Source organism: Scyliorhinus torazame, chromosome 19, assembly GCF_047496885.1.
Source record: "Scyliorhinus torazame isolate Kashiwa2021f chromosome 19, sScyTor2.1, whole genome shotgun sequence".
NCBI classification, from domain to species: Eukaryota; Metazoa; Chordata; class Chondrichthyes; order Carcharhiniformes; family Scyliorhinidae; genus Scyliorhinus; species Scyliorhinus torazame.
In genome coordinates, this window is record NC_092725.1 from 70,628,281 (window position 1) to 70,642,448 (window position 14,168).

Below are 14,168 nucleotides of genomic sequence, written 5' to 3' on the forward strand. Positions count from 1 at the left end.
GCGGCAGTGAGCTGCACGCCCGTGCTGGCGAGAGGATGCAAATGGGCCATTTGAACCCATTTGCGTCCGATTAGCAGGCTGGTCACCGGATTCTCTATGTCTCCGGGATGCTCCGGCCCTCTCGGTCAGGATTCAAATGGGTGTGGATTGGAGCAAATATTTTCCAGCATGGCCCTGATGCGGTGGACCTCACGGTGGGCCACGGGCTAAGTATTTAACACACGTCCATTGGATAGCCCCCTCCCTGACAATGCAAATACTGTACCCCCCCCCACCCACCTAACAGGTCCCCATATCAAAGACCCCCTTTCATATCAGAGACCCCCCTCCTTTCTTCCCCCCCCCCCCATCCCAATCAGTCCAGACGAAAGAGAAAAATCACAGCTTTTCCATTCACCTGTCCCTTACACCTGCTGCCTCAGACAGAGGTGCAGAAAGCAGCAGCTGTTACTTCATAGAATGCCGAATGCCAAAACCCAACCTCAAGGCTAAGGCCTTGCATAAATTAGCATGGCGAGGGAGAGTGAATCGCTCCTGGGCACCGCTGTTCATGCCAGGAGCGATTCAGATCTGGCGGGAGAACATAGTCTCCCAAACTGTGCCCTTACCTTTCATCTATTTAATTAAAAAGAGTGCAACCATTCATGTTGATCCTCACAAACTAACACATGACTGTACTGTGCATTAGAAATTAGTGCGGAAGTTAAGTTTGTCATTTTCATCTGCTTCAGTTTCAAATTTGAAGACCAGTGCAAGTTAGTCTCTTTTTCTTTGTGGAAGGATTTTCTCCAATAAAACCTTGGGTCTTCAGTTACAGGAAGTCGCATTGGAAGCCAACCATAGCAACCTGCTCTAGTCAATCAATAACAATACTTTTTACTTGGAAATTCATTTCTCCAACTGTTTCCACTCCTGTCCCAAAGGCAGGACATCTCTACAGACCCATTCTTGTGGTACGTCGTCCAAGTGATCAGGTTTCACATGTTATGTCAGAAGAGCGGAGGGTCAGCAATCTATTTGATCACTGCAGGCTAGAGACAGGGATGGGTAGGGGGATGCACGCTTCTTAGAACCAATCTCAGACCGGTAAACAGGAGCCGGTACCCTGGTTGGTTTTTTCCCCTTCTCTAGTCCAGGGCACCAAGACCAGCTTGCACTCAAATATTAAGATCAATTATTCCAGCATGGATCAGTGATAAAACTGGGTCTGTGTATCTATTCCCTACTGCACACTGCAATTTCCCATGGGCCTGCCAGGTGAAGGTTATTCACGAGACATATAAAGACTTGCGTCAATTCTTCCAATGTCACAATCAACAAATACACACTGAAGCATTGAATATTCATAAAAGGCGACCCCAAATTCAATCTGAATCATGTGCTGAGCTAATTAATCACACCTTAACTAGGACTTGCAACAATTGGAAGGGAAAAAAACATGTAGCCCCTCGGACTAATGTGCATGTCACAGTGTGTGACAAATATGAACACTTCAGTTCTTAAATATTACACAAAGGGTAAAAGTGGAAGATGTCCATCTTCACAAAGCCATGAACTAAATGGCAGACCGACATCAGTGTGACAACAGGTTGTTATTCTACATTGTGATGACTGATGAGTCGTCATAACCAATTTAATGTGATGACTCATCAACTCAGATTTAACAGAGATTGCAGAGTGAACAGAACTGGAAACCTTGAAACAGCATAAATGTTTTAAGATTAGCAGTGAGTTTTTAAAATAATTAAATTTGACTGAATACAAGGGGTGTAATTTAAGGCTCAGGTGACAGCTATGAATCACTAAACAAATGCAATTAAATTAAGCCTTGTGTATTGCCCACCTGTCTTCCCGTTGTTGGTAACAGCTAATGAACTGAGGTAGCTCTGTGCGAAGGTTATAGGTAAGGGGCAGCCATTTTGGACCATTCACTCCTCCAGCTCGCCGTGCCACGGCAGCCAAGCAATCCTTCACTGTCACCAGATTTTCACAAGGAAACTGATTGACCATGACGTGGGGCCTCTGCTCACTTAGAGTCCTGCAGATAGTTAACACAAATATACAGAAAAAAGGTAAAAGGTGAGTTCTCCAACAGTCATCTCCAAGTCATGTACTTCATATAGTATATTGGTGTCAGAGCATGGGCAACCTCCCAGATGCAGAAGTCTTGATCACGGAATTTTAAAAAACCCAAATGTTTGCAGTTTTAAAAAAATCCTCTGTTGTCAAGTAATTGGGGACCACATTAATTATTCTCCTTGTTATCATCATATATTTCTGGACATGATCGTTTTCTCCCCTCCATCCCTGGCTCCATTACTGGAGCACAGTTCAACAGACAACTTTTGTCTTCAGGTAACTCACCCAAATGATATATCACTCATGTGATGGCTGAATGTTATGCTTAGACAGGCTGCCTGAATGGGGCATCACACTAAAAGCCAATCCTGTGTTCACTTGTATTCATACAGCACATTCCTAGCAGAGCTTGATAATTTGCAATCATGAACCATGGCTGATTTCTTTCCCCTATGGGGAGGCAGAAAAAAAACAAACGAGGGAGAAGATTCCACAAGAGCCAGTCTTCAAATTCACTCCGTGAGTTATCAAGAAACTGATATCCACTGAAATCGAGAGGCTGAGAGCACTGGGCTCAGCAATGGCGATGGCCCTGACAATAGCACTACTGTACTTTTGGACACACATGTTCCAGGATTAGCCATGCCCCTAGCCAAGCTGTTTCAGTACAACTACAGCACTGCCATCTACCCAACAATGAGCAAAATCACCCATGAGGGGGAGCGGGGGAATCTCATAGAAACACAAGGGAATTAGGGCAGCACGATAGCACAGTGGTTAGCACAGTTGCTTCACAGCTCCAAGGTCCCAGATTCGATTCAAGGCTTGGGTCACTGTCTGTGCGGAGTCTTGACGTTCTCCCAGTGTCTGTGTGGGTTTCCTCCGGGTGCTCCAGTTTCCTCCCAGTCCAAAGATGTGCAGGTTAGGTGGATTGGCCATGTTAAATTACCCAAGGTTGGATGGGATTACAGGGTTACGGAGGTAGGGTGGAGGCGTGGGCTTAAGTAGGGCTGTTTCCAAGGGCCGATGCAGACTAGATAGGCCGAATGGCCTCCTTCTGCACTGTAAATTCTATGAAATTACCCGGGGAGGGGAGATCTCATAGAAACCTGTAACATTTTAAAGGACTAGACAGCGTAGGTGCAGGAAGGATGTTCCCGATCATGGGTGTGTCCAGAACCAAGGGGTCACGGTCTGAGGATATAGGGTAGACAATTAGGATAGAGATGAGCCTGCAGAATTTGTTACCACAAAAGTAGCTGAGGCAAAAACATTGTCTGTTTTCAGGAGGCAGTTAGATATAGCACTTGGGACACAGGGGATCGAAGGATATGGGGGGAAAGCAGGATTAGGCTACTGAGTTGGATGACCAACCATGATCATAATGAATGGTGGAACGGGCTTGAAGATTAGAATGGCCTCCTCCTGTTCCTATTTTCTATGTGTCTGGTCCTGTCCACAAAAAGTAGGACAAGTGCAATCTGGTCAACTACTGCCCATCATTGTACTCTCAGCCATCAGTTAAGTGATGGACGGTGTTGTCAACAGTGCTAGAAGTGGTGCTATGAGCAGCATGGTAGCATAGTGGTTCGCACTATGGCTTCGCACTGCCAGGGTACCAGGCTTGATTCCCGGCTTGGGTCACTGTCTGTGCAGAGTGTGCACGTTCTCCCGTGTCTGCGTGGGTTTCCTCCGGGTGCTCCGGTTTCCTCCCTAGTCCCGAAAGACGTGCTGTTAGGTGAATTGGCCATTCTGAATTCTCCCTCCGTGTGCCCGAACACGCACTGGAATGTGGCGACTAGGGATTTTCACAGTAACTTCATTGCAGTGTTACGGTAAGCATACTTGTGACAATAAAGATTATTATTAGAAAGGAGCACCTATTCACCAATAACCTGCTCACTGATGCCCAGTTTAGGTTCTTCTCCAGACTTCATTACAGCATTGATCCAAATATGGACAAAAGAGTACGTTGCAGAGGTGAGATGAGAGTGATTGTGTTTGACATCAAGGCAGCATTTGACGGAACATGGCATCAAGAAACTCATGTAAAATTGACATAATGGGAATCACAGGGGAAAAGTCACCTCTGATTGGCGTCATACCGAGACAAAGGAAGACCGTTGTGGTTGTTGAAGGTCAATCATCTCAATTCCAGGACATCGCTGAAAAGGTTCCTCAGGGTAGTGTCCTGAGCCCAACCATTTTCAACTGCTTCATCAATTTCCTCCATCAAAAGGGCAGAAATGGGATTTTTTTCAGTGTTTAGTGCCATTCATAAGTCCTCTGATACTGAAGTAGTATACGCCCGCATATGGTTAGAACTGGACAACATTCATGCTTAGGCTAGCTGTCGAGGGACATTCGTGTCATACAATTAGCAGGCAATGGCCATTTCCAACAAGGGAGAATCTAATCATCTCCCCATGACATTTATTGGCACCACCATCGCTGAGTCTGATACTGTCAACATCATGGGGGGGGGTTCAGAAACTGAACTGGACCAGCCATAATGGGCAGCACGATAGCACAGTGGTTGGAATGTTGTTTCACAGTGCCAGGGACCCAGGTTCGATTCCCGGCTTAGGTCAATGTCTGTGCGGAGTCTGCACGTTCTCCCAGTTTCTGTGTGGGTTTCCTCCGGGCGCTCCGGTTTCCTCCCACAAGTCCTGAAAGACGTGCTTGTTAGGTGAGTTGAACATTCTAAATTCCCCCTCAGTGTACCCGAACAGGCGGTGGAAGCCGGCGACTAGGGTTTTTTCCTATTAACTTCATTGCAGTGTTAATGTAAGCCTACTTGTGATACTAATAAAGATTATATGAATATTGTGGTTACAAGAGCAGGCCAGGTGTTGGGAATTCTTTGAAGAGTAACTCACCTCCCGAATCCCCAAACCCTGTCCAGCATCAAATCTGGAGTGTGATGGAATACTCTCCACTTGCATGGACGAGTGCAGATCCAACAACACTCAAGAAACTCAACAGCAGCCAATAGAAAGCAGCCTGCTTGATTGGATCTTATTACCCCAGGAGATTGGGTAGATCAGTGGCCTGATTGCCTTAGTCAGATATCATCATTTATTGTACCACATTAAAGGCAAAGAGTCACTTGGGTCGCATCTTGGGCTTCACCCAAATGTGTTGTCATCTGGGAACTTCGTGCAAGCCACTTAACTTTATCAAAATAGGAGGGCAGCACGGTGGCGCAATGGATAGCATTGCTGCCTCACTGCGCCGAGGTCCCAGGTTCGATCACGGCTCAGGGTCACTGTCCGTGTGGAATTTTCACATTCGACCCGTGTTTGCGTGGATTTCGCCCTCACAACCCAAAGGTGTGCAGGGTAGGTGGATTGCCCCTTAATTGGAAAAAATTAATTGGGTACGCTAAATTTTTTTTTTTTTAAACTGTATCAAATTATCAAACTTTAAAGCCTGACATAGTTGCTATTAATCTAGGTCAGGGTCATTTTTCACATGCAAGGGCGTCTGTCTCGCTTCTTAGTTCAACACTACTTTCACAATCTTCAGAAGAATGTGGCATATGCTTCTTGAGGGAAAAAGAAACCTACTTCCAGTACAATCATATTTTTCTTCGCAGAAGCCTACTCCACACTACAGTCCTTCCCCCACCCTTTATCTCCTTGCACTTCTAGTCTTCTCATGTGTCAAGTAAACTGAAGCCATGGGGTACAGATTACAACTTAACAGTTCAGACAGGAAGAGGTCGCCTGGTGCCCTGACATCTCGAAACCTCCAAAAGAGATGGTTCTTCATTCTTCCCTCCACCACCCCTCCCCCACAGCCACCCCCTCAGGAACATCATAAGTAAAGTGGGCGTATTGAAATTATTGCAAGAAATAAACTGAAATAAAGCTCTGCGACCAGACAACATGACTCCCTGGATATTAAAGTTAGGAGCTTATGAACTGCAAGCCGGTATTGGTAAAGTTGCCAACTGTGATTAAATATATCGAAGCATTAGTTGGCCAACACATCCATCCTTGTGACATACTGCCTTCCTACTAATTGGAAAACAAAAGGACTCATTCGTCAACTGGTAATGCTTGACTGGTCAGCCAAACAGCCTTTTTTCCCCATTTTCAATATGTTTATATCTGGTAAAGAAAAATGACACAAACAATTATATCCCTATGATTTTATTCAGGGTTGCACAGAGCTGTGCCCTGGAGCTTGATCTTCAATTCCTGTAGACTCACTCCAGGTCAATGCTGGAGGGTTGGCAACCCTAAACCTTGACCAGTTCCTTTCAAGTGTCAAACACCACTGATTATTTACCAGGCCAGTGGAGGCAAGCCAACATCTGCAGCATATTCAATAAGGGGGACAGTCAGCCAGAAAACCTCAGACCGGTATTGCTTACCAGCATAATTTGCAAATTGCTTGAACATATTGTTCATTCTCATGTCATGAAGCAGTTTAAAACTCACAATATCCTGGTAGATACTCGGCATGGTTTGATCTACTGAAACACAGCCTTTACTGACTGTCGATGACCTAACTTCAGGTCATGATGGCAGAAATGGATTTACTGACAAGATACTCACATGGCAGTAATGGATTTCTCAAAAGCCTTTGGCAAGGCAGATCAGGAAAGAAACTCTTGTAATAATGTTCGCTGATTCCACAGGACATTATTACATTGGCTCTGGTACATCCTTACCAACAGTCAAAGAGTGGACTGTGATGGGGGATCATCCTCTCCTAGAGGTGTCCTCTCTGGAGTACCCCAGGGAAATGTGCTGGGACCTTCAGTCTTATTGACATGAACAACCTTCCCAACAAGTTAAAAAGTAGGGTGCAACTATTTGCAGATGACTATGTGGTTTACCCAACATGGAAAACTGAAGATTTATCAATTCACTGCAATTCAAGATGATCTTCTGCAATTGCAAATCTGTCAGGATCAATGGGAGATGGCATTAAGTGCCAGAAAATGCTGTGTAATGTGTATCACCAACAGATAGCTTAAAAGTTCTGAAATCAAATTCTCCAACAGATAGATGCACAACCGGGGAGTGGGGTGGGAGAGAGTCACCTTATAAGCAATCTTCAATGGGGATTCCACATTCAGCAGATAACATGAAAAGAAAACAGGGTTCTTGTTACAGCTTAACTAATACTGGTTTGTCCAATTCTGGAATATGCAAATTACGTGTGGGATCCCTTTATGGTGAGAGATATAAATAAGGTTGTGCAATCACGGGCAGCATGGTAGCATTGTGGATAGCACAATTGCTTCACAGCTCCAGGGTCCCAGGTTCGATTCCGGCTTGGGTCACTGTCTGTGCGGAGTCTGCACATCCTCCCAGTGTGTGCGTGGGTTTCCTCCGGGTGCTCCGGTTTCCTCCCACAGTCCAAAGATGTGCAGGTTAGGTGGATTGGCCATGATAAATTGCCCTTAGTGTCCAAAACTGCCCTTAGTGTTGGGTGGGGTTACTGGGTTATGGGGACAGGGTGGAGGTGTTGACCTTGGGTAGGGTGCTCTTTCCAAGAGCCGGTGCAGACTCAATGGGCCGAATGGCCTCCTTCTGCACTGTAAATTCTATGCTAATCTATGAATCCAAAGATGTGCTGCACCATTCTACATGAATGAGAAATACACCAATGGTCACCTCTCTATCAAAGATGTGGAATGAGCATCACTACAGCAAAAGGAGGGAGAAAAATAGACTGACCACATTCTATAAATAGGGAATGGACGGGTGAGAACTGACAGCAATAAGTACCTTGAACCCTCCAGCAATGGTATAATATAAAGTAGCCATCCACACAAACTACAAAGACAATTTGTTTCCAAGACTGTGTATCAACATTCTTTCTTCCCAAGGACAATCCCACAAAGGGGCAACCTGCAAAGGAAATAGTCACAGACCAAACACTTGAAATTATTAAGACCTTTAGATTGTTTTCATTTGTAAGTTTACAGCAGGTCATGCCTAGTTTAACTAGCCCAAGCGTTAACCATACAAATGTTGGCGGAATACAGATATTTGCTGGTGTTGCCAACACAACTAAAACAGAAGCGTGCGATACAAGGTTACTACAGTACTGTGTGGAGGGATTTCCACCTTCCAAAGGTGACAATGCTTATCAGAGGTGGATAATTCCTTGTCGCCTCTCTGCCCTTCTGTGAAAGTTAATGAAGGAAGGGATGGTGTGAATGGAGCAATGTACCCCTGCAAATGGAGTTGGATTCAAAGTTTGGGCCAAGGGTTGTCATGACCGACGAGACAATCCTGTGCACCTCAGTCTTTTTTAACAGTCCATTCTGCAAGAGGCTGAACTAGTTACAGCACGCACTTTTACACAAGAAAAATCAAATGGTTATGACATTTATCTCCTTGGAGAATGAATTGAAAATTCTCCCCGTTAACAAGCCACTGACCTGTAATCTTTGAAATGGTTGTACAAGTAAAGAATATCTGCCTCCTTTTCATTTTCTGTAAACACAAAGCGTGGAGAATTCAGGTTCTCCAGTACTTGTTTAAATTCTGTATACACCCTGAACAAATAAAATGAGAGAATGTTAAAAGTACAAAAATCAAATGGGTCAGAGCTACTGAACTACAACCATTTTTAACAGCATGATAACCTAATCGACTTCCATGCTTCTGTTTGACCGGGCTACTGAACTTGAAACTAAAATAAAAACCATATGGGACGATGCAAGCTCAAGAGAGACAATTGGTCTATATCAGAACTGGTGTGATCTGTAGAACATCAATCCCAAAACCCCATCCTTAGGAATACAGGAACAGCACTAGGACACTTAACTCCTCAAGCCTGTGTCATCATTTACTCAAAGTCAGGTTGCTCTGTAAAGTAACTCCATCTGCCTCTTGGACCCATAACACATACCATTGTCCAACAAAAATCTACCAAGTATAAAGTTAGAGAACAATTTTAGGGTGCCATCTTAACCATCGGGACACATTTTTTATATACATTTATTTTTTATAAACTAAGCCATGCACCTAACTTTAACAATGCAGACTTTTGTGCAGTAAATACTAATGATAGGATTTTTGTGGAGGGAATTCCATGCAAATATTGGCAGATTTGCAGGGGCACACTGTCCTAATTTCTGAAAGACAGTGTCAAATGCCCAAAGGGCAGAATGACGATGAAGTTGTCTCTTGAGCAGCCTAAAAAGTGGCTTCTCAAACTGAAGTTCTGAGAAATCCAAATGGTTGTTATAATTATGGGAAAGTTCAAACAAGAGATAAACAAAAAGGCTCTTCAAGCTAGCAGCTGTTTCCAATTAAGGGCGACAGCCAAGTGAACACAAGACTGTCAAGGACATTGATTGAATGGGCTGTGTTGTGTTAGAGAGATAAATACATGGGAGTTTTCCCAAGGCTGTAAGGGAGGTTCTTGTTAGGTAGTACTACCAGTATAATGATACAAGCTGATCACAGTAAGTTCTTAAAAATCAGCTGCACCAGTATTATCACCTTGCAGGACAAAATAGAGTTACAAAAATGTTTGTACGTACTTGAAAATTTTATCTTTTGGATAAACTGGTTTTTCTATTGGAAGTGGTAAAACTTCTTTATTGTCGGCTAAAACCGCCTGAAATTCAGAAAGTGCATCATGTTAAGATTGTGAAATGATAAACAATGTGCTCTAACGACACATGCCACTGGCAGTACATTTAAAGTATATAACCAACTTCTACACAGCAGAAAATTCTACAGTAATCAGGATTATTGGAATTTTCAAGCCAGGATTGGGCTTAACTGATTAAACCTTCAAACATCACTGGTGAGGTCCACACATTAGCAAGCTTGAAATGAAATGAAAATCACTTATTGTCACAAGTAGGCTTCAAATGAAGTTACTGTGAAAAGCCCCTAGTCGCCACATTCCGGCACCTGTTTGGGGAGGCTGATACGGGAATTGAACCTTGCTGCTGGCCTGCCTTGGTCTGCTTTCAAAGCCAGCGATTTAGCCCTGTGCTAAACAGCCCTAAGGTACTAGAGTGAAATGAGCATGAAGCTGAACATACCCGGCATGTAGGAAGAAATTGGGAGGAAAACTGGCAGAGGAAATCTTAAACAAAGATTTCCATGACATTTAATAATCTGTTCGTCAATAGCTAAATGGTGCAGTAAACTGGAGAACTCAACTAATGTGCGAAAGATCAAAAGTAGTGCCATGATTAGCGTTCAGTTTTGACAAAACACAAAATGGCAATAGGAATATTTCCGCTATTTATCGGTTGACCAGACAATCATACCAATCGAAGCCCTTACCCTGTAATAGTCCTCTGGAGGTTCACTGATACTTGCATTAACCTCCCTCAAATCAGCTGGCTCCCAAGGCAAGAGCCTACATTTCCTGATGAGTGGATTCTGTTCACCATGTGCATGATCCCATGTTACCTCCTCTGCAAGACATGTTCAAAGGTTTCAAAAATGGTGCAACCCGAGACACGTAAAAACCGCTACAATCACAACTTACTGATATCATTTCTTTCCAAGTCTCATTTTTTTTCAAAAAGACATTTTGTATCCAATGCTCAAGCAGCCAGAAAGAAGATGGTTTGCAAACCTTGCTCTGCATTTTAACACAGAATGATGAGTAAAATATAATTAACAACATAATCCAATGCACACCATAAGACCACCAACAAAAAAGCAATAGGCTTCACCCAGTTTTGTACATGCTACAAGATTCTGTGACAGTCTCTTCTTATCATGTCCTGCACCAAGTTTTGCCATTAAATGCTCAACTTCCTTTTGAAGGTGTTCTCTGATTCTGAATTGTGGCCAATAACCTTCCTTCACTGGGCTTTCGACAGCAAGTGTGAACAAGTTGCTCGACAACTTGAGCGCAGGCTAGCCAACCTTGATCCTGGGTTCATCGGTGATCGTGTTCACTTTGCAACAGAAGCTAAAGTTCACAAGGGGCTGTTTAGCACAGGGCTAAATCGCTGGCTTTGAAAGCAGACCAAGGCAGGCCAGCAGCACGGTTTGATTCCCGTAACAGCCTTCCCGAACGGGCGCTGGAATGTGGCGACTAGGGGCTTTTCACAGTAACTTCATTTGAAGCCTACTTGTGACAATAAGCAATTTTCTTTTCATTTTATTTCACAAGGCGATGATCGGTTAGGAAGGCCATTCGGTTCATTCCCCCATCCTGAAAGATCCTGACATCGTCCTCCCACCCTCCCAAGCCGTTAAAGTTTCTTAAATAGTTCCAGGGCTTCCGCTTCAGCCAGCCTTTCTGGAAGAAATGGTTATGCTCTGAAGAAAGATCAATTCTAAATTTGCTTACTACTAGTGTTTGAATTGGTGAACCTTGAATTTAATCCCAGTTTAATTTAAAATTGTATTGCAGGTTTATTACCCCAATTACTTTTTTAAAAAAATAAATTTAAAGTACCCAATTTTTTTTCCATTAATGGGCAATTTTAGCGTGGCCAATTCATCTACTCTGCGCACCTTTGGGTCGTGGGGGTGAGACCCACGCAGACACGGGGAGAATGTGCAAACTCCACACGGACAGTTACCTGGATTACCCCAATTGCTTCATTTTATGTAGCTTGAGATCATTTTTCAAAACTCTGCTTTAAAAGGTTGAAATGTCTGACCTCTCCCCCCGCCCCCCCCCCAATCGGTCCTCTTAACTCGCAGCCCTAAGAATGAAGGCTAGCCATGTGGATCTTCTTTACCCTCTCCACCAGCATTTGAATTTCTCGGTCACTTCAAGGCAAGTAAAACTGGTTGCAGTTTTCAAAGGTGGTCTGACTGAGCATGATAAGGTTTGATCCCAGCGTGTAGTCTACAGTGCAGAGAGAAGCGACAAAGAGTCATCCAGACCCGAAATGTTAGCTCCCTTCTCTCTCCACAGATGCTGTCAGACCTGCTGAGATTGTTCAGTATTTTCTGTTTTCGTTTCAGATTCCAGCATCTGCAGTAATTTGCTTTTATCTGTGGTTTACTGTCTCGGTTAAGTGGTTAAAGATTCAATTCCCTTTGTTAATTGCTATTCCGCACTAGTTGGCAGCATCAAGTTTGCTCCCAAATTTAATTCAGCTTTATTCGTTGTGCTATTTAAAAAAATAAACTTGGGGTACCCAATTCATTTTTTCCCCCAATTAAGGGGCAGTTTAGTGTGGCCAATTCACCTGCACTGCACGCCTTTGGGTTGTGGGGGTGAGAGACCCACACAGACATTGGGAGAATGAGCAAACTCCACAGGGACAGTGACGCAAGTCCGGGATTAAATCCTGGTCCTCGGCGCCATGAGGCGGCAGTGGTAACCAGTGCGCTACCGTGCCGCCCTTCGTTGTGCTACTTTAAGACTATTCTTGGAACTCATGGATAGTTTTTTTTATTTCGATGTGCAGCACATTTAAATATCTTCTGTTGTTGGTTCTGCTCCCTTATCTGCTTTAGCTGGCCGATTCTGTAATTAGAACTGCCTCTTCCACTGTTTCTTCGAGTGCTGAATCATTTGCAAATCTGATCACGATGCACTGAGTTTCTGAATCCAGGTCACTGTCATAAATTACAAACGTACGTGATTCTAATATCAAGCACTGAGGCATTCCACTCAATCACCCTGTTACGACATCCTGGGCGAGTGCGTGGTCAATTCCAGCCCCTCATACCCCGGAGGCCCAACACAGGTGAATTAACCAATATATAAAGTTTGCAGAACCTTTAGCCCCTTGACTGCTCAATAAGCTATAGCCACCAGGGTTGCAAGTTGAACAGCACAACTGTTTACTTATGACAGGAACAAAGTTGCACTATGATATAATTATAATGGAAAAATGGCCAGCTAATCTACTACCCCCCATTTACCGTCCCACCCTCTACCCAAACACACACAAGTCAAACAAATACAGAGGAACGGGGATAAAATAAGAGGGATCCAGATGAAAAGAGTGGAATGTCCTTGCTTCTAATGGTGAAGTTGTTGCGGCAGGCTGTCCTACCAGGATGCTTAGCGATCAAAGCCACTGGTGGACTGCTCATGGAGATCCTCTGGCAGGAACACTCGGTCAAAACTCCCAGGCTGCAGGATCCCCTCTGGGGAGATGTCTACCTCGGTCTTCACTCAACGGATCTGTCTCAGGCCTGTTTAATTCTTGTTTCCAACTACACCAAAATGCCCAACAGCTTTATTGAGATAATAACAGAGTTCCCCAAACAGTTTTTTAAAAAGGGGTTTTAAACAACTGATCCTGCTTGCAGCTAGGAGGTGGACTAGATTTCACTGCAGTTCAATCTGGTTGTGCAGAGAGAAAGATCTTTACGTTGGAAGAGAGAGAGAGAGAGAGAGAGAGAGAGATCAGGGCTGTGACCCTCCAGCTTCTGACCAAAACTAAAGTAAAAGCAAACAGTCACACAAAGGAAGGAACATTCCAGAATGGTCAGCACCAATCAGCATTAAGTATCAGCAAAGGCCCAGCAATTAGAACTAGCTCATTGGCCACCAGCCAAATCCATCAAGATGTGCCATCACGGATCTCCCTTGAATCTGCTGATACAACATACAGACAGCACTTTGCAAACTGCTTTGCCCGAGGTCAGAAGTCAATCCTAAGTTTACCTAATTAAAGGCACAGTTCATCTTAAAGTTAGAGGTACCATCAATTGTCCAGGGACAAAATTGAAATAGCAAACCAGAAATTAAAAGGGAAAAACAAGTGAGACACGGATTAACATAAGGATCCATACAGCCCCTATCGCTAACTCCGAAGTCAAATTATTTTAACAAAGGCTCTCAGTTTACTGCCTTTCAAACAATGTCTGGTCCATTTCCAAGGTATACACGGAGTCCTCACAACTGAGTTTAACTACAAAGCATTTATGTGGAACTTTGTCCAAAGCTTGAGTCAAGAACCACTGCATCACAGAGCTTTTAAGTCTGCTTGCTCATTGAAGTTAGGATCTTCCTCTAAATCATGTGTCAAGGTATGATTGTACAGATAATCAGAGCAATTTCCTGATAATGGATTCCATTATTTTACACAAACCCACAGTCACTGGTGGTTGTTTTGCTACCATTTCTACGTAAGGCGATTTCCAGCCTACTGCTTTCTCCCTAGGGCC

At 43.9% G+C, this 14,168-nt stretch overlaps 1 protein-coding gene across 4 annotated transcripts in view; it reads right to left on the minus strand.

Annotated features, from left to right (window-relative positions):
• Window positions 1-14,168, minus strand: part of LOC140396204 (tubulin--tyrosine ligase-like protein 12) — a 90,806-nt gene that overhangs the window by 21,822 nt on the left and 54,816 nt on the right. For all 4 annotated transcript variants that reach the window (XM_072484507.1, XM_072484508.1, XM_072484509.1 and 1 more), the window contains exons 5-8: window positions 10,356-10,489; window positions 9,596-9,672; window positions 8,486-8,602; window positions 1,844-2,038 (exon numbers count right to left, since the gene is read on the minus strand). In XM_072484507.1, the coding sequence (XP_072340608.1) occupies window positions 1,844-2,038; window positions 8,486-8,602; window positions 9,596-9,672; window positions 10,356-10,489 (523 nt within the window). The remainder of the gene's footprint in view (window positions 1-1,843; window positions 2,039-8,485; window positions 8,603-9,595; window positions 9,673-10,355; window positions 10,490-14,168) is intronic.